General features: G+C 47.0%; 1 protein-coding gene across 13 annotated transcripts in view; it reads right to left on the bottom strand.

The window, feature by feature from the left end:
* The window catches only part of RNF32 (ring finger protein 32), a 37479-nt gene that overhangs the window by 2699 nt on the left and 13592 nt on the right, over positions 1-21188 (bottom strand). Inside the window, exon 7 of one of the 13 annotated variants that reach the window (XR_006199425.1) lies at positions 4127-4184. The exons of 11 other annotated variants lie outside the window; for them this stretch is intronic. Coding sequence is in view for 1 of the 2 variants with exons in the window: in XM_042927217.1 (XP_042783151.1) it covers positions 10585-10650 (66 nt within the window). In the remaining variant the exon portion in view is untranslated. Of the gene's footprint in view, positions 1-4126; positions 4185-10178; positions 10651-21188 lie in introns of those variants that run through there. One more of the 13 variants, XM_042927217.1, reaches the window with a different exon arrangement.

Raw genomic sequence — 21188 nt, 5'->3', positions numbered from 1 at the left:
AGAGTTCTCTAAGGCCCCTCCCCTGCTCAGTTCTTTTTATAAAGTACTACTTTTTAATATGAAGTACTGCATTTTTGATACAAAAGGACTTAGAAAAACAGTGATCTCGGGACGAATGGTTTTAGCTGGCTGTGGGATGATGTGCTATCGCCTTCTGATGGCAACGAGCTGGAATCGCCGGGGGGAAGCAAAGCCATTAGACGTGTGTTTGCAGCTGGAATTTGCTCAGATCCGACGAGTAGGAGGGGGCACGCCTAGATGCCGCGGGAGTCACAGGGACTCGCAGTATGCTCGTTTGTGAGCCGCTACTTGGTAGCACGTGCTAACTTGCAAACTAGCTTAACATGACATCCTTCACTCTCCTCTCCTCCCCTGGACTCTGCTTGGCCGTGTGCGGCCTTGGCAATATTTACTGTGTGATTCTCCCGGATTTCTCCAAAGTGAGGAATCTTCAGCTTTTCTGTACGTGCTCTTCTGTCAAGATGCCATTGCTCCTTTTCAAAAAGGGAAAGCCGTAGGAATTTTGGTTTATTAGAAATCTAACATGTCTAAATCTTTCGTGGGGTTTTTAGTGAGACAGCTCTTGTTTTGCTGGTGTTTCGATTGCAGTAGTTCGGGTTTTAGACGGCTTGCCCATCTTCCCGTAAGTCCTGCATGATTTTCCAGGAACAAACACATTGGGAGCAAAGCCTAGATAGAAGAGCGATTTCGTGATTGCAGAGGGCTCGTTACATCTCGTTAGATGTGCTTGGAAGGGAGAATAGTTTCATTTTTCCAATTAGATTGTGGAGATCTGGATTATTAGAGTAAGAGGAAAGGCAAAGACCAGAAACAACTAGGGCAGGGGTGGGGGCAGAGTGAATGGTTTCTATCAGAGAGTTTTGGGGAAGAACCCTCACGCATGCTGGTGGGAGTATAAACTGGGGCAGCCGCTGTGGGAAACGGTACGGAGGCTCCTCAAAAGGTCAAAATGCCGTCTGAGCCAATAGTTCCACTACTGGGTATTTGCCCAAAGAAAATGAAAACGCCAGTTTGAGAAGATACACGCCCCCCTGTGTTTACTGCGGCATTGTTCACGAAGGCCGAGACGCGGAAGCAGCCCAGGTGTCCATCCACGGGCGAGTGGATAAAGAAGACGTAACATACAGACACTGACACACGCACAGGAGTATCACACAGCCATGAAGAGGACGAGACAACACGGATGTACCTAGGGAGTAGCGTGCTGAGCAAAATAAGTCAGGTTGAGAAAGACAGATGCCGTGCGATTTTACTCGTGTGTGGAATCTAAAAAACGTGAACATCCCGAGGGAAGGGGGGAGGGGGAGGGCCAGACGGAGTCTCCTCATTATGGGATGAACGAATCCCGGGAAGAAAAGGCCGGCGTGGGGGATGCCGCCACCGATGCTGTGGCGGTCTCGTGCGGTGACAGATGGCAGTTACACGCGTGGAGAGCAGGGCATGACGCACACACTTGTGCAATCACCACTTTGCACGCTGTGTGTCGACTCTACTCAAATTAGAAGAAGGGGTTTTGGCAAGAGGACTGTACTTGCTCTTATTATTTTCCTTTCCTTTGTCTTCTCAAGACAGTGTGCGACGCGCTTAGAAAAAGCCCTTTTCGTAAAATTGTTTTTAGAACTTTCTAAAAGGTAAGACCCGGGGCTGGCTGCTCTGGGTCACCCCCGTCCTGCGGAAATGTAACACGAACCCCAGACGTGGAGGAACCACGCTTTGTAAAGTCCTTGAAAAGGTGAAGTTAATTGTAATATCTTGCTTTACCCAACACATCCAGAATGTTACCATTTCAAAGACGTATCGCGTGAATAACTATTAACGAGACGCTTTATTCTTTTCTCTTGTTCAGTCTTTGAGATCCTGAGCGTGTCTAGCACGTGTCGATTTGGCCTCCCTGGCTTCACGTCAGGGTCTCGACAAGCGCCGGAGGCTTGTGGCTGCCGGGACTGGACAGCACGGCCTGAGGGCTCGTGGGGGCGTTCGTTCGCCGGGAAGAACCGCGTCTGTGCCGATCGCAGCGCCCGAGGCTCGGAGAGCTAGCTCACCTGGGGCCGTAGCAGTGGCTGCTTGTAAGATACTTGCAGGCTGCTCTGGGTAGCAATGGAATCGCCTGTGCCAGGGGGTGACGCTGGTGGCCGCCACCCGCCTGCCCTCTTGCCGTCCCCTCCCCTCCCCAGCGCAGAGCTGTCTTCAGAAGTTGCCGTCTCATCTGGAAACCGTGACTGCCATCCCTCCTGTGCCAGGTGAGGCCGCGCGGCATAGGTCTTCCACGTGGAGGTGGGGTCTCGGGGCCCCGGGGACGGCGGGGCACGGGGCTGCGGGGGACGGTGCCCGCATCCTACCGGCCGGCACGCCGCACTCGTGGGCGGCACCGAGGCTCCTACTTTCGGTCACTGAAGTTTGGGGGGCGTTTGCTCCAGCAGTTGGAGGAGTCCTGATCGAGGGACCCATGTGGTCCGTCCCACGTCGTCGGGCTTGGTGAGGCAAACTGAGCCTATCGGAATCTCAGAGACAATTAGATGTGATGCGGGGGACACATCCTGGATGCGCGGGACTTCCAGCTTTCGAGTGTTCTGGTCTGTGGACGTCTCGTGTGTCCCTGATGTGGACCGACCCGGCTGAACACAGTGTTTAAGTCACCTCCGGGGCTGCTTCTCCAAGGTCAGACCTCACAAGGTGCCCTCAGGGATGTGGTGTGCCCTCTGATTCTTCTCCCTCCCACAAGACGACGAGGGGACACGCAGGAAGGGAGGGGCGGCTGTGGTGAGCGAGCCCGCGCCGGCCTTCGTCCCCGGGTGTTATAAGGACGAGCGCCGAGTGTCAGGGAAAGGCCGCGCTGTGCCACGACAGGCGTCCGCATGGCTGACGGTTGAATCTTCCAGGCACTTGTGTTTCGGGGGTTTGTTTGCAATTGTTTTTTAGCCATACAGACGCCCCCGAACTTACAGCAGTTTGACTTTAAAGTTTTCAACTTTACGACGGTGTGGAAGTGGTGCACACTCAGTAGAAGCCATACTTTGAATTTCGAATTTCAATATTTTCCCAGGGCTAGTGATAGGCGGTCTGATCCTCCCCCGTGACGCCGGGCGGTGGCCGTGGCTCCCAGTAGCCACGCGATCACGAGGGTCAACAGCCGACACACCGACCGCCGTCTGCACCCGCACAGCCATTCCCGTCCCTTCCAGTGCAGCCCTCCGTGCATCACAGGAGATACTCGACACTTTGTTGTAGAAGAGGCTTGCGTTAGATGATTCTGCCCAACCGTAGGCCAACGTGAACGTTCTGAGCACAGTCAAGGCCGGCTGAGCTAAGCTGGGGTCTTGGGTCGGTTAGGTGTACCGAATGCATTTTTGACTTAATGATGTTTTTGACGTACGATGGGTTTACGGGGACCTGGTGCCATCGTAAATCAGGGAACACCTGTGCTGAGAGGCCCGGAGGAACATGCTCTTCTCTTTAGCAGTCACGTTCTCTCCCACACCGACTGTAATCGTCACTGTGACTTACGTTCGTCAGCAGGCCGTGTCTCCTAGGGCCTTGAGTTTTATTTCCTTTGTGTTTTGGCCTTTTGACTATTTGATAACCTCTATACAAATGACCGAGGGTAGGCGCGTCCCTACCATGTAAAAGGGAGAATTCCTCGGAAATCTGTATGACTGCCTTCAACTTCCTATTGCACAGTCCATGTGCCCTGGGAGTGAGCTCTCTTGAAGTGAGAGCGATTCCTCATACATACTTGGAATGTAAGATCTTTTCTTCCTCCAAAATTATGCCTCAGAAAAAAAAGGGGTCACATTCTATTCCAGACCTTACAAAAGATTTCGGGTTATAAGGCATGTTCTAAAATTATTTCGAGCACAGAAGTGCTGTCTGGAGAAGGTGCGTGAGTGTGAGAGTGGTTGATTTGGGTGCCGGTTCTCAAGCCTAGTCCTGGGAGCAGCGGCACCCCCGGGAGTCTCAGCCCTACCCCCGACCTGGGGCACGGAGCCTGGGGGCCACAGATAGCTGCATCTGAACTGTCTCTCCGGAGACGGAGGGCTGCTGTCACAGAAGTCACCTGCTTACTTTTAAGAGTCAAAGTTATTTAACACAGCTTTCTTTATCATACCTGGGAGTGTGAGTGCCCAACTCCAGCTGTTGAGGTATCACTGAGCTGTCCGAGGTCACTTCAGAGGGCAACAGAATAAATGTGGAGGCCACACACACACATATTATCGTGTATGTTGTATGTGATAACAGACATACGTGTATCTGCCCAGGATGGCTGAAGGAGTCCCCGCCGTTCTGACACATCGATGACTTCTCACAGCTTGAGATAAAGCACGGTAGGTGCAAACAGAGGGGACAGCTCTGAACAGCTGTGTCTGGTGACTCCCCAGTGGCCCTGGTGAGGACAACCCCCAAGTGTCACCTCCCCAGGCCAACCTCCTCCTGCCCTCAGTGCCCTTGGCACATGCCTCATTGCCTTTATTGCCACAAACTTGGGGGCTGGGGGTGCTGTGCCTCACACTGATGACGCCCTGTGGTGTTTTTCAAGGGTCTTCAAACATGTTTACATTTCTCAAGGGCCTGGGATGTGCCCTGACCACGGCAGGCTCTCCCTCAGCACTTGTTGAAAACATGGCCCGGCCAGTTTTGCAGAGGCGGCGAGTAAATCTGGGGGGGATGGATCTTTTTTTTTTTTTTTTTTTGAGAGACAGAGGGCGAGCAGTGGAGGGACAGAGACAGAGGGACACACAGAATCCGAAGCAGGTTCCAGGCTCTGAGCTGTCAGCACAGAGCCTGACGCGGGGCTTGAACTCACAGATCATGAGATCATGACCTGAGCCGAAGTCGGACGCTTAACTGACTGAGCCACCCAGGCGCCCCTCAGTAGGCCAATCTTAATGCTAACTGGTGCCATATAGCAAAACAGTAAATAAATGCTTAGGATATGTTATAATATGTGAGAATTATAAACTGATTCTATACTCAAATACTTACAACAGATACTGAGTATAGAAGAAATATACTGCTTTAGTAATATTCCATAAGTTTTGATATGTATTTTGCTGTCAATTCAGTTCAAAATATTTTCTAATTTCCATTGTAATTTCTTCTTTACCAAGGGGTTATTTAGAACTGTTTCTGTATTTCCAAGTGTGTGAGATATCTCTAGTTATTTAAAAATTATTTTAAATTTCTAGCTTATGTACACTGTGGTCAGAGACCATGATGTACACATTTAATTTTTTTTTTAATTTAAAAAAAAAATTTTTTTTTTGGAATTTATTTATTTTTGAGACAGAGCATGAATGGGGGAGGGGCAGAGAGAGGGAGACACAGAATCCGAAGCAGACTCCAGGCTCTGAGCCATCAGCCCAGAGCCCGACGCGGGGCTCGAACTCACGGACCGCGAGATCGTGACCTGAGCTGAAGTCGGACGCTCAACCGACTGAGCCACCCAGGCGCCCCTAATTTTTTTTTAATGCGTATTATTTTTGAGAGAGAAAGACAGAGCGCAAGCAGGGGAGGGGCAGAGAGAGGGAGACAACAGAATCCGAAACGGGCTCCAAGCTCTGAGCTGTCAGCACAGAGCCCGACGTGGGGCTTGAACTCATGAACCGTGAGATCATGACCTGAGCTGAGCCGAAGTCAGATGCTTAACCAAAGGAGCCACGCAGGTGCCCCTCTATGTTTTAAATGCCTTATGCTATGATGAGAATTTTTGTGGTCAGTTTTTATAAGTGATGTATTTGTATTTTGAAAGAGTGCGTGTGCCACAGGTCCTGGGTGTCACTGTCCCCAATGCCTTTGCTTCATATCTGCTTTGTCTGAGGTCAGCACCCCAGATTTTCCTGTCGTTTTCTGTGTGTGTGTCTATGCACCCATCTTACATACCTTATTCTCGTTCTCACACATAATAGTCCCTTCGAAGTCATGTGACGGGGCTTGTGCTGACCGATCCATCCCGAGGGACGTTGGTCCGTCCTGTTCTGTATTTTCGAGTTGTCTTGCCATTGGCTTACTTTTCTCTCTGCTCTTTTCTTCCACCGACATTTCTCTCTCTCTCTTTTTCTCTCTGCTAATTTGAAGGTTAAAACTCCATTTCAGTTCTTTCAGCAGTCACCCTACAAATGTATATTAAAATGAGTAACGTCTGAGGTCAGAATTTTCACCCCGCCACGTAAGCGAGGGTCCCCGAGCACGTTAGCGGGGGATTCTGTGTGTTCAAGCTGTCTCTTCCTCTCTTTTACGCTAGAAGACGTTAGTGGTCCTGCTTTACAGAGTCTGTGCCTATTAGGTTTGTCCACATTTTTACCACCTTGTACTTCACCCTTCTTGCATCTTGGAATCCGGGATCATTTTCTTTCTTCCTGAAAGGCACCTTTCAGAATCTCCTCTAGTGAAGGCATTTTTGTCTGAAACGGTCTTTCCTTTGCCTCTCTTTTTTCTTTTTTCTTTTGTTAAGTAATCTCTATGCCCGGCGTGGGGCTTGAACTCACAACCCTGGGGTCAGGAGTCACCTGCTCTTCCGACCGAGCCAGCCGGGCGCCCTGCCACGCTTCTCGCTGGAACCCTCCTTTGGTGTGTGTGGCATTCAAGGCTGTCAGTGCCTCACTCTAGTCCCAGAGGTGCTGTGCTCAGTCTTCCGGCTTCTGCCATCACTTCTGAGAAGGCTGTAGCTTCACTCGACATGCCCTTCTTCTTTAGTGTTTTAATCACATTGGGGATCCTGGGGCTTCTGAAGGCTGTGCGTCATTCCCACATGCAAAAGTCGTAGCCTGTCTGCTTCAAGCTGCCGCCCCGTCCCCATGCTCTTCCGCTCCTGAATTCTGGTTCCTGGACACGGCCTTCATGTCCTGTTTTTGGCACGTCACTTCCTTGCAGCCACTTAGATGGGAGGCGACGGCACAGAAGGAAGGGGGGACGCGAGGACATCCAGGGTCCCTTCCCTGCCATGCGCCGAGGGCTCAGACCCAGTTTTATTGGGCAATTTATCTGTGTGGGTAAGCATTAGATATACACGTATGAGGCAGGAGACTCACACTGTATACTTTTGGAGGTTCCACACGTGAACTAAATGCTTTCGTGTTTGTGCTTAAAATTGGCCTCGCACAGCATGACATTTAAGCTAATAATTGAAACATTCTTCTTTGCTTGGAACAGCATTTAATAGCAGGCACAAGACACCGGGGCAGAATGAGGGGTGGGCAGGCAGCCGGGTAGTGGCCAGCGAGGAACAAGGGTCCCGGTGGTCCCAGACTGCGCCAGCCCAGCCCTTTGCTGAGTGCCCTCAGCTCAGCAAGAGCCGGCGGCTGCTCCCCACCCTGCCCCTGTGCTCCCGGGAGATGCTCCCCATCCCGTCTGTGTCTGCACCCCCATCTCTACCCGCCCCAAACCCCGTGCTCCGCATTTCACTTCCTGTCCCCTCCATTTCTTTGTATTTCTATGACACTCGCTACTTTTTGGAGTTGACGTTAACGACACAAGTTATTGTTGTCTCTCCCGAGGAAGGTGGGTGCAGCAGAGAGCGACCCCCCTCAAGGAGCTGGCCCTAGGGATCTGGGGGGCAGGGAGGGACCTTGGACGGGTTTTGTAAAGCACAGAACCGCAGGCATCGGTCACTGGAAGCCATCTGGAGTGCTGTGCCCCACAGTGTGATTTAATTTATATTTCATATCTACTAGCCTGCCTAACAGATGTAATGTCATTTTCACACTTGTTAACAAATCACACTTTCTTGCTTAGGTGAAATTAAAAGCATTTCATAAATGAGAAAAGTAACAATTCCTTTTATGTGTAATGGTGGTTAAGGACTGTTAAAATGCAGTGTATTCAATCTAGGCTGAATAACTTTACCGTGGAGTGTCTGCGTGCCGCACGATTAACGAACGGGCCGGGAGCGTGGCCGTCCCACGGTGCACACGAGGCCAGCCCCGGACCCAGGTGCCCGTGTGCGGGAAGGCAGGGTGGGAACAAGGGGAGCCCGGTGGGGGGCTCAGAGTTAGAGGGGAACAGGGTGTGTGCGGGGCGGGGCGTGTGACAGCTTCGAGGGAGGCTGCAGGTGGGAGGGGCCAGGTGGGAACGAGGGGGCGGGGCCCTGTGTGGTGGGAGGAGCCCGGGCTGCCTCCAGCTCTCCTCTGATGCCCGAGTGGCCTTCTGGGAGCACTGCCCTCACCACCTCTGCCTTGATCCCCAACCCCCCATCTTGGGCCTGTCTGGAGGCCGAGGTCCCCTGGGGCCTCTCATTACTTCCCTGTAGGAATTTCCCGAGCGGCCAAAGTCACTGACAGAGTCCCATGAATAACTGTCACGTTCCCCTGTTTCCATGACTCCCCTGCACGAATGACTCCCGAAGACCGCGAGGACGCCCGGTGTGCGTGGGCTCATAGCAAATGAGCTGGCTCTCAACTCTCACAGAGCACTTCTGGCCCCTCACGGGCACCTGTCATCGGCTGGACGCTCTCCTCTCTTCCTGTGTGTATTTCTTAGTGCCTGGAAGGAGTTCCTTACATTCAGGGACGAATCTGATTCGCGCTGAGGCCCTTAGCGTTCATTAAAAAAAATTGATTGTACGTTTGTAGATTAGAAAGGAGGACACATATATCCCCCAACGTATATATTCTAAAGGGTGTTTTTTGGGATTTAAAAAAAGGAACAATGCCAATGAGGAATGATTTTGAAGCTACTTCCAACTACCAAGATTCAATAAGCTTGGCGTTTAGCTTATGATCATACCATTGACATTAGCTTGTTAATACACACACTGCAGATGTATCTACGGCAAATTTCTAAAAGTGAACCGGTGTGACCTTATTCTTGTAGCTTCACACGTTCAAAGTCAGCAAGGGTGATATTACCAAGTTAAATCACCGTGTCCTTATCCACCACCTATTGTGGCCAATTCAGAGCCATGTCCTAAGTGTAGCTATGATTAACTATTTCTTAAATCTCGAATTCTTATGTGTTCAGTGTCCTTCTTTACTTCCTTCCTGTTATTAGAGTCAGATGCCCTTAGTAATTGAAAGGGCAAGAACTGGCCAAAAAAAAAAAAAAAAAAAAAAAAGACAATTGAGTTCTAGTTTTTAAACCAATGGTTAATATCATTCACTCTACAGGAACAAAATGTACAACCTCTTCCATTTTAAAGAGAGTGAATGTCTTCATACATTTTTCCTTTCAAGTCTCATACTTCGGATATCGGATAGATCAACTAAGAGTTCAGGTTATTGATATGTAAAGCGATTACTGGTCATTTACCAGTAACATTACTGGCTAAACATTAAAAACAATATACTAACAAAAGTTCCCCGGTGAACTCTGTCTGCCCGGGGGGCCTCTCCAAGTGATCCGTCTGGATGTCAGCAAATGGCTTCCTAATGTGTTGACTTATGACCACCCTCAAACGCAAAATGAAAAGGCTGGAATTTACAGCATATCAATGAATCAGTTGATAAGCTTTTACTGGTTTAATATCCTCCCAGTCTTGCTGCTTGGAGCCACTTCAAGTTAGCAACAGAATGTTTGCCGTCTCCGTGTGATAAAGGCAGTCACAGGACTAAACAAACTTTCAGACCATTATGCTGTTTGGTGAGATGTAAATGAAAAAAGTACGGGGAATCTCATGTAGGAGGGTGTGGGAGCGGGCGGCCCCCAAAGTCAACCACAGCATCTGACAAATCACTAACCTTACTTTTTTTAAGCAACGGTCAGGACTTTTAGCTTGGGTGGAGATAATACAATGCATTTGCAAAGTTTTAATTGCAGCAATAAAAGGCCATCCCTCAATCGCATGACTTGTGCAGAATTTCTAGATAAGGACCAAAGGCGGCAAGGACCAACCACTGCCTTCTGGGCAACACTGGGGCTTTCTGTTCACACCGGGGACGGGAGCACAGCGGCTTTCCTGACCTTTCCGGGCGGCTCTGACCTGAGTTCAACTGAGCCTCGTGGCAAGAGAGCCCCGGGATGGCTGCGCCGTGCCCGGCGGTTCCAGCTTCATTCTCTGACACCCTCGGGGACAAAACCCAACGTTTGATCTGTTCTGTTCTTTCCACAACCTATTTAAAAGAGCCCACGTTGTAACACGACATCACTTGGCTCTGGGTCAGTTGGGAATGTGCCGGTGATATTTTTTTAAAGCAAGGCGAATCTGCAAAAAAAAGGGATTCTCAGCGTATGGAAGCGTTAACATTTGTAGAGAGACCACCTCTTTATTGATCGGTCAACACCCAACTGGTGCACAGAAACTAAAGGAGAGGTCTCGTTAATCCCCCGCAACAGAGGAAGGAGCACGCAAGGCCGCAGTTCTGTTACAGGTAAGAGAGGTCAGTTTGTAAAAACAGAATGACCTGAGCTCACCTAATCCACGGTATTAAACGCATACCCATCTCGGCGAGATCTTGAAGCTTGAGACGAAACAGGCACTTCCTCATTTATTGTGTCTCAAATGTCACACTGCAATCCCTCTTTGCCTTCCTTTCCTATCGAGTGCAGACTTCTTTCTCCCTGAGGACAGCATATACTTCCTGCACAGTTGGCTCTGTAGGCTCTCCAGCTTCTAGACTTCAAACATGCCACCTCTCACCGTTCGCGGACAGGCAGCTCCGTGCACACTTGGGTCGTGGGCAGGGCAGTAAGCGAACAGGCCTGTGAAAAGGCACAGGCGTCACAAGGCAGCACCGAAAGGCGAAAGGCAAAGGCGAGCCTCTGTAGGAAAACCTGGCATTTCTGGAATGTCACTGACTACATTACAAAGCTACAAAGTGAGGCTCCCGCCCAGAGGAGCCTTGATTAAGTCATTGTTCGTTCTGGCTTTGGAATTTGCTTTTTCTAAAGGGGGGATTACTAGGAAAACTCCTGAAGCTGGACCTGAGCACACCCGCTTAGCTCTGGGAGCACATGCTTAGCTCTGGAACGCCGGCAGGAGGGGTGATGAGCGACCAAGACCAGGAGTTGTATTTTTATGTCAAATATCTTCATCTGAGCTTTCTAGATTTTAAAGCTGCATATTACTGGGCAAGCTTATGTTCAACAAAATACTTTTATAGGTATTTCAAGGAAAACACTCAGTTCAAAATTTTTTTTTTAACTAAAACATACAAGTTTGTTTCTTGACGAAAGTAATAAAATCGTTTCTCTCATAGAAAAATGCTATCTAAATATTTTTATAAAACAGTGTGTCCTATCAAACCAAGACACAAGGTAGCCTTTTATAAAGTCCCTCTGGGTGACATGACCACTCTCTCCGCTCAGGCAGGGGCGCACGGGTGCTTCCTGGGTCTAACGTCTATTCGCCATTAGGCTGCTGTACTTCCGAACTGTGAAATATGTATTCTACTCACACGATTCATCTTTAAAAGGGCACAATAGTCGGAACCCCCAAACTTTAATATACGTATAAGCAAATATTCCAAGGTTCAAATAAAGTTCAAATAAAGATGATCGTTTGCTTGTCAGCAAAGACATCTGCTGAATTGTTGCAGACCAGGCTGGAGAGAGCAGGAAAGCCACCGCGTCTAACTGCTGCGCAGGAGACGGGGCTCTCTGAGGACGGTCACCCGGTGCACACGACACCCCAGGACGTACTCTTCTTGTAACTGGAAGTTTACCCCCTTTGGCCAACGTCCCCCCACCTCACACCCTCCCCCCAGCCCCCGGCAACCACCGTGCTGTTTCTGTGAGTCCGACTTTCTCAGATTCCACGTGTAAGAGACATCATATGCTATTTGCTGTTGACTGACTTCACTTAGCACAATGCCCTTAGAGGCTCCTCTGTGTCATCACAAACAGGATTTCTTTTTTTCAACGGACATGCACGTTGTTTCCATGTCTTGGCTGCTGTGAGTAACGCAGCTCTGTCTCCAAGATATTGACTTCAAGTCCTTCAGATGAGCACCCAGAAGTGGGATTGCTGGATCATATTGAAAGTTCTATTTTTAATTTCCTTTAAAAACTTTTAATGTTTATTTAGCTTTGAGAGAGTGAGAGCGAGCAGGGGGAGAGGCGGAAAGAGAGGGAGACAGAAAATCCGAAGCAGGCTCAGCGTTGTCACTGCAAAGCCCAACACGGAGCTCGAACCCACGAACCGCGAGATCACGACCTGAGCCGAAGTCGGACGCTTAGCCGACTGAGCCACCCGGGCCCGCTCCCCCCGCCCCCTCCCTGTGTTTAATTTTCTGAGGAGCCTCCATCCTGTTTGCCACAGAGGTTGCATCAATTTATACTCCCACCAGCAGTGCACAAGGCCTCCCTTTCGTCCGCATTCGCACCGACACTTGTTACTTCTTGTCTTTTTCATCACTGCCACTCTGACAGGTGCGAGGTGCTCTTCTCTGGTTCGATTTGCATTTTCCCTGATGCTGATGATGAGCATCTGTTCGTGTGTTCGCGTGTCCCTCAGCCACCTGGACGTCTTCTTTGGAAAAGTGTCTGGCTCCTCTGCCTATTTTTTAATCAGATTTTTTGGGTAAGTTTTATGAGTTCTTTATGTGTTTTGGATATGAATTAATCCCTTATCAGATATCTGACGAGCAAACATTTTCTCCCATTCTGTACACTGCCTTTTCACTGTGTTGACTGTTTTCTTTGCTGTGTGCAGAGACTTTCTAGTTTTACACAGTCCCATTTATTTATTTTTGCTTTTGTTGCTGTGCTTTTGTTGTTATATCCAGAAAACCATTGCCAAAAACCAATGTCAAGGAGACTTTTCCTGGATTTCTTCTAGAAATTTTGTGGTGTCAGGTCTTAAATTTAAGTCTTTAATCCATTTTGAGTTAATTTCTGTTATATTCTCTTGATGAACTCACCCTAACTAGATAACTAACATTATCTAGTTACCTTTTTTGTTTGTTATAGCTTTTGAGTTACAGTCTGTTTTGTCAGATGAGAAGCATGGGCGTCCCCATTCTCTTTGGGCTTCCGTGCACACAGAGTACTTTCTCTGCCCCTTCATTCGGAGCTTGTGTGTCCTTGCAGTGAGTCTCGCGGCCTGTGTATAGTTCATCTTGTTTTCTTAGCCCGTCTAGCCATTTCTCGCCTTTGGGTTGGAGAAGTGACCTGTTGTTTGACAGATCTTTTTGTGGTTCCTTGTTCCTTCCTCCTCTCTTGTTGCTTTTCTTTGTGAATTGATTTCCCACAGGGGCGCGTTCTGACCCTCTTCATTCTCTCCTGGTGGGTTTCGCTTTGGGGTTATCGCAAGCCTTGCTAAGACCTTGTATAGATGTAACAATCTATTTTACACTGATAAGAACCTAGCTTCCATCCCAGACAAAACCTCCACCCTTTACTGCCCCCATTTTATGTTTTTGATGTCAGAGTTGACCTCTTCTTATATTGTGTATTCATCAACAAACTATTGTACCTATCGTTATCTGTAATACTTTTGTCCTCTAATCTAGACAGTTAAGAGTTTAACACCCACCGCATTACAGCGTTAGAGGAATCTGGATGCGCCCGCGCGCGCCTACTTTCGCTGCTGTGTTGTGCGCAGCAATACACGTTTACGTCGCTCATTAGCACCCTTTCGTGTCAGCTCGAGGAAGAGCTGGTGGCATTTCTTGTGAGGCTGGCCTAGTGCTGAGGACCCCCCTCAGTCTGGTCTGTCTCCTTCATCTCTGAAGCACACCTTTGCCAGGGAGAGTGTTCTCCGTTGGAGGATCTGCCTTTCAGCACCTGGAATATTTCGTCCTGCTCTCTCCTGGCCTCCGAGGTCTCCGTCGAGAGACCTGCCGACAGCCTCATGGGTATTCCCTTGTGAGTGTGGTTTTTCTCCTGCTGCTTTTAAGATTCTTTGGTTTTTGAGTTTTATTAGAATGTGTTTTTGGGGAAGATCTCTTTAAATTGCATTTGTTTGGTGACTTCATCAACTTGACTATCCAAATCTCTCGCCAATTTGGGAAGTTCTCAGTCACTATTTCTCTGTGCTACCTCCTCTCTCCTCTGAGACTCTCATAATTCACAGACCGTTTCCTTGGACGGTATGCTTTCTTCACTTTTTTAAATTTCTTTTTGTTTTCCTCTGACTGGATAATTTCAAATTTCCTTTCTTCTAGATCACAGATTCTTCCTTCTGCTTCATCCAATCTGATGGGGATGCTTTCTATCTCTGTTCTCTGCTCCAGAATGTATTTGGTTCTTTATTGTTTCTGTCTGTTGAACTTGTCATTTTGTTCATGTATCATTTCCCCGATTTCATCAGATGCTCCGATGCTCAGATGTGTTTTTTTTAAGTTTTTAAATTTTATTTTTGAGAGAGAGAGAGTGGGGGAGGGGCAGAGAGAGGGAGGGAGACACAGAATCCGAAGCAGGCTCCAGGTTCTGAGCTGTCAGCACAGAGCCTGATGTGGGGCTCGAACCCATGAACCGTGAGATCATGACCTGAGCCCAAGTTGGACACGTAACCGACTGAGCCACCCAGGTGCCCCTCCTTCTGTGTTTTCTTGCCCATCACCGAGCTTCCTTCAAACACCTATTTTGAACTCTTTCCCAGGTAAAGTGTAGCTCTCTAGGTCTTTGGGGTTGGTTATTGGAAGGTTGCTGAGATCCTTTGGTAGAATTATGTCCCCTTGGTTTTCAAGTTCCTTGAGGTCCCGTGTTGCTGTCTTCATGGCAAAGTAGCAGTTGCCTCCTGTTCTTTGCTGGCTGGCCTCAGGAGAGCAGTACCTTCTGTCACAGCCCTGCTCTGGGCTCAGAGGCTTTCTCTCCTACCCCACAGGTCTTGCTCCCTCTTGTGGCTGAATTCTTATGCTCGGATGCCTTCTCTGGATTCTGGATGGCTCCTGGCTGGGTGCTGATGGCCTTCCTTTGGCTTTCCCAATGGTGAAGCCATAGCTCAAGCCTGTGGTCTCTCCTTCACCCACAGATTGGGGCTGGCTTTCTGCATGTGCTCACTAGCTGCCTGCCAGAGCTTGCACTCACCATCAGGAGTGTGCACAGGGAGCCAGCTGCAGGGTGTAGGCAAGGCACATGTAGCACTGGGGGCCGCTTGGGGGGGATAAGCAGGTGAGGCACCCCCAGGGGGGCTTCTTAATGGGGGCCACAGCACAGTCAGTAGGACCCTTGTCTCTTTCCTGCCCTCCGAGAGCCCTGTCTGCTGCACTTCCAGCTTCTTTTCCCCCTACCCCCCCCAACCCCCCGTTATGCATTTCATGACTCAGTACTCGGGATGGAAGGAGGAGCCTCTCTGGCAGCATCCCACGCAGACAAGGAGGCTGGGTGCTCACTCACATGCTTTCACATTCCCCTGCAGGAGAAATCATGGGGGAGAAGACCTCTCTTGGCCCTGAGTGCCTCCTTGGGGCAGGGTGACATGGGTAAAGTCTAACTCCTCCTCTGACCCTCTCCAAAGCATTCCTGTGGGCGTCATGGAACTTTTCCTTGGGAAACCTGGACTTCCCAAAGGTTCTCTTGTATGTGGCTAATTGTCTGAGGCAGTGCTCTCTGGGGGCTCAACGGACTGGCCAAGAGGGTCAGAGCAGGTTCATGGGCCACTTTGGGGTCCGCAGCTTGAACCAAAGTGTGATCCCTATTACCGGACCCATGGGCAGGCGACAGTCCTTCCGGGTCCCTTACCCTCTGGTGCTGGCTTCCACAGTTCTACAAAGGCACTCTTACCTGTGGTGGGATGCCAGACTGTTGCTGCTGATGGGTGGGGGGCGGTTACGAGTGAGGGACATTTTATGTGGCCGTGTTGCTGATGTCACCCCCAGAAAATTTTTTTTTTCTGAGCAGTACTTGTACATTCCTTGTTAAGTTTAATTTTAGTTGTTAACTATTATGCAAGGGATCCTTTTCCACTGCACTTTATATCTGATTATTGTTGCTCTATAAGAAACAATTCTTGCATATTTGAGTATGAACATCTTCGAATAGTTTAGTTCTAATTCTTCAAATGATTTTATAGATTTTAAATCCATGTGTATAAATAATATATGTACTATTATATAATGCCCATAAACACACCACACACACATTTTGTTTTCTTGTATTATTGCATTGGTAAGGATTGACCGAAGTGTGATGATAGTGGGTAACTGATTTTACATCTTTAAGGTTTCACTATCTAAAAAATGTGTTTTTAGTTTCTGATGTATGGTCTTTACTTTGATAAGGAAATGTCACCTAGCTCGTGTTTGCTGTTATTATTAGGAATGGATATTTAATTTAGTATTTTCAGTAAAGACTGAGATATGTTCATATGATTTTTCAGACTTAACAACATGAGTTTGCATACAAGTCTTTTATCATTTTAAAATGATTTCTACATATATGGTTATGCCTCCTATTCCATGTGTCTGCATTCTGTTTTATCTGTTTTAACTCTGGTGAGACCTAGTCATTGTTAGTTTTTTAAATGCTGATGAAATTTTCATCTTCAGTTTCTTTTTCCCAAAATATCAGCTGTTGGCTTCACTTACAGTTTTACTTTTATCCTAACAAATTATTTTATCTTTATACTTTCTACTTTCTGCATTTAAATTTTTTTAGTGTTAATCAGTATAGCTTTCTCATTTGAATGTTTAGTTCATGATCTTTCATCTTTCTTGTTTAATAAGTGTGCATGACACTAATCATCCTCTAAGTACAGCTTTAGCCATACACCACAGAATACTAGTGTGCTCACTGTCACGAACACAGGAACAGTGTATAATTTAGGTTCTGAATTTCCGAGTGTACTTTAATATTCATTGATTTTACTGTGATTTTCTTTTTTTTTTTTTTTTTTTGCATATGCATCATTTATTTTTGAGCATGCCTTTATATAGGGCATTTTTATTTCATTGGATTCTAATGTGTCTGTTAGATTTTTTTCAATGTAATTCAAGTTTGTTATTTAATAGGGAAATTCATCTCAATCATGTTTGTGGTAATTAGTTATATTTTAGCCCTATCATCTTTTTTTTAAGTTTATTTATTTATTTTGAGAGAATCAGAGACAGTGTGAGTGGGGGACGGGCAGAGAGAGAGGGAGAGAGAGAATCCCAAGCAGGCTCTGTGCTGCCAGCAGAGAGCCTGATGGGGGGCCCAAACCCACGAAACCAAGATTCGGACGTTCAACCACCTGAGCCACCGTGGCACCCCAGCCCTATCATGTTACCTTTCCTACTCATTATCCTTTCTTGTTGCCTCTTCTTGGAAATCTTTTTATACCCCCACATACATATCTACTGTGGTCTTTATAATTGCTGTGTGGTAATCACTGTACGGATGTAGCTGGGGGCAGACTCTAGCTGCTTATGATTCCTTCTCTCTCATAATCATGGCTATAGTGAACACAGTCATTGATACATGTTAGCAAACATGTAGATCTGTAGGGTCAATTTCTAGGGGGCTCAAAGAGAACTTTCAGCCAGAAGTACATTCTTAGTTCTGCCAATGGCTTGTAAGAAGGTCCATTTTCCTCTCATTGTCATCAATACTAGATAATTATCATCAGAATTTCCAATTCTTGCTAATCTAGTAGGTGAAACAGATTTTTTTTCATTTGAGTTTTCTTTAATTATGAGTAAGGTTGAACATCTTTTTTAAAAGTTTTTTTTTTTTTTTTACATATTTATTTTTGAGAGACACAGACAGAGCACAAGTGGGGGAGGGACAGAGAGAGAAGGAGGCACAGAATCCGAAGCAGGCTCCAGGCTCCGAGCTGTCAGCACAGAGCCTGACGCGGGGCTCGAACTCACAAACTGCGAGATCGTGACCGGAGCTGAAGTTGAACGCTTAACCGACTGAGCCACCCAGGTGCCCCAATTTATTTTATTTTTAATTTTTATTATTTATTTACTATTATTTTTCATGTTTATTTATTTTTGAGAGAGAGAGACAGAGAGAGAGGGAGACACAGAACCCAAAACAGGCTCCAGGCTCTGGCCTGTCAGCACAGAGCCCTATGCGGAGCTCAAACTCACAAACCACGAGATTGCGACCTGAGTCGAAGTCAGGTGCTTAATCAGCTGAGCCACCCAGGTGCCTGATTACATGCTTTCTTGACTGGTTTCAGGTGAAGCATTTTTGGCATGAAAGTGCACAGGTCATGTTTTGTCCTAGCGCACTCTGCATACATTAGGAATACATAGTGTCCAGTTGTCTGGTTATCGGTAATTTCGTTTGTTGGGCTGAGATGTCTGTCAGACCTTCCCAGCGTAAAGCCTTCTCATGCTGTTTGTAAATTACATATAATCTTTGGGATGGTACTTTGAGACTGTGTGGGTATCTTATCCCTTGACAGTCTTTCTTTCACCCAGTAGTTTATCGTAATTTATTGGTATGAGCTCTCCGCAGGCTATCACTTGTGTATGCAGCCGCATGGTCTGGATGCATCTATAGAATCCTGGGTAATGTGAAATTCAATAAAGTAGTTCAATGATCTTTCGGATATCACTAAAACACATTGCATTTAAAATTATAGATTAAAATTGTAGATTATCACTTTATAGACCATGCTTGTAGCTTAGCAAGTCAGCTTGAAAAACGTAGGAGAAAAATCATTAAATTGCAAGAGCCATTCAATAAGTGACTGGGAAGCAGTCTATGTAGAAAAGGACAGCCTCTGGGCTCCACCCACACAGATGTTCAAACATACAGCCGCCCCTTCTCTGCAACCTCGCTCTCCAGTTTGTTACGCATGGTCAACCGTGGTCCCGGAACAGATGCATCATCAGAGGTCAGTGGGCGCCCAGCGCTACGTCCCACGTCACTCGCCTCCCTTCACCTTGTCACGTGGGCATTTCACCATCTCACATCATCACAAGAAAGGTGAATGCAGGACAGTAAGATATTTGAGAGAGTGACCCAGAGTCATGTAACTTTTATTACAGGATATCATCATTGTTCTCTCAGTTATTGTTAATCTCTTACTGTGCCTAATTTATAAATTGAACTTTATCATAGGTATGTATGTATAGGAAAAAATGTGGTTTATATAGGGTTCGGTGCCATCTGTGATTTCCAGCATCCCCCTGGGATCTTAGAATGCACCCCTCAGGGACAAGGGGGGACAACTGTTGTAAGGCATGTGCCTACATACGCAACCAGGAGCAGTGGCAGGGGTGTGTACCTACTACGAATACACCACCTAACAGTAAATGCACATTTCATTTATTTAAAATGAGGTTTGGCAATCCTAAAATGTATATGGAACCACAAGAGATCCCGAACAGCCAAAGCAATTTTGAAAAAGAAAAGCAAAGTTGGATGCACCGCAACCGTGTGACTTCAAGTGACATAACAAAGCTGTAGTCGTGACCACAGTCCGGGGCCGGTGCAGACGCAGACACACGGTGTGACAGAATGGAAAATCCAGACTGAGGAAAACCCACAATCGTGAGGCCAATTAATCTTCAAGAAAAGAGGAAAGAATGTTCCATAGGAAAAAGTCCCTTCAGCAAGTGGTGCTGGGAAAACTGGACAGCCACGTGCGAAAGAATGAAACGGGACCGCTTTCTTACACCATACACGAAAATGAATTCAAAATGGATTGAAAACCGGGGCACCAGCGGGGCTCAGTTGGTTGAGCATCCAACTTCAGCTCAGGTCATGACCTCATGGTTTGTGAGTTTGAGCCCCGCAGTGCGCTCTCTGCTGTCAGCTTGGAGCCCGCTCTGGATCCTCTGCCCGCCATCCCCACCCCCACCCTGCTGCCCCTACCCGGCTCACGCTGTCTCTCTCAAAAATAAGTAAAACGTAAAAAAACAAAAACAAAATGGATTAAAGACCTAAATATAAGACCTGAAACCATAAAAATCCTAGAGGAGAACATAGGCAGCAATGTCTCTGTCATCGGCTGTAGAGATGTTTTTCTAGATATGTCTCCTGAGGCAAAGGAAACAAAAGCAAAAATAAACTATTGCGACTACATCAAAATAAAAAGGTTCTGCATGGCGAAAGAAACAGCAAAACTAGAAAACAACCTACAAATGGCAGAAGATATTTGCAAATGGCTTATCTGATAAAGGGCTAGTGTCCAAAATATATGGAGAACTTACATAAGTCAACACCAAAAAACCCCGAATAATCCAGTCAAAAGACGGCACAAGACATGAACAGACATTTCTCCAAGGAAGACATGCTGACGGCCAACAGAAACGGAAGATGCTCATCATCACCGTCAGGGAAATGCAAACCGAAACTGCAGTGAGACATCACTTCGCACCTGCCAGAATGGCTGAAATCAAACACACGAGAAACAGCAAGCGTTGGCGAGCGTGTGGAGAAACGGGAACCCTCTTGCGCTGCTGGTGGGAATGCAAACTGGTGCAGCCGCTCTGGAAAACGGTATGGAGGTTCCTCAAAAAGTTAAAAAAGAGAACCACCCCAGGACCCAGTAATTACACTACTGGCGGTTTACCCAAAGAACACAAAAACACTAACTCAAAAGGATACACACACCCCTGTTGACTGCAGCATTATTTACAATAGCCAAATCATGGAAGCGGCCCAAGTGTCCATCAACTAATGAACGGATAAAGATGTGGTATATATACACAATAGAATATTACTCAGGCATGAAAAAATGTAATCTTGACATCTGCAACAACATGGATAGATCTAGAGAGTACAATGCTAACTAAGCAAGTCAGTCAGTCAGAGAAAGACAAATACCATAGGACTTCACTCTTATGTGGAATTGAAGAAACAAAGCAAATGAGCAAAGGAAAAAAGAGAGAGAGACGAGAGACAAACCAAGATACAGACTCTTAACTACAGAGAACACACTGATGGTCACCAAAGAGGAGGTGGGTGGAGGATAGGGAAACGGGTGATGGGGATTAAGGATGCACTTGTGATGAGCACCGGGTGGTGTGGTGTTGAATCACTACATTGTACACCTGGAACATATTACACTGTGTGTTAAGTAACTGGGATTAGCATTTAAAAAAATCAAATGAGGCTTGGGTATAGATTTCAGTGTTTATGGCCAAATGGGATAAGGGAGTAGAATGAGGTAAGAAGAAATTACAGAGATTTAGGAAACTAGCAGAGAGAGTGAGGATTACAGAGTTAATAATAATAATAAAAAGACAGCTGAAAAAATTATAAAATGCCTAGTTGTGCAACAAATTGAGTCTAACATTAAATCGATACTTCTGGGGAAGAACGATCTGAATCACCGTGTGTGTCTTTACACGTGTGTCTGTGCATGGGTATGTAATTGTGTGTTTATGTGTGTGTGCGCGCACGTATTTGTGTGT

This window comes from Panthera leo, chromosome A2, assembly GCF_018350215.1.
Source record: "Panthera leo isolate Ple1 chromosome A2, P.leo_Ple1_pat1.1, whole genome shotgun sequence".
Taxonomy (NCBI): Eukaryota; Metazoa; Chordata; class Mammalia; order Carnivora; family Felidae; genus Panthera; species Panthera leo.
Note: the sequence above shows the minus strand (reverse complement) of the source record. Positions and strands in the feature narration are given on the sequence as shown.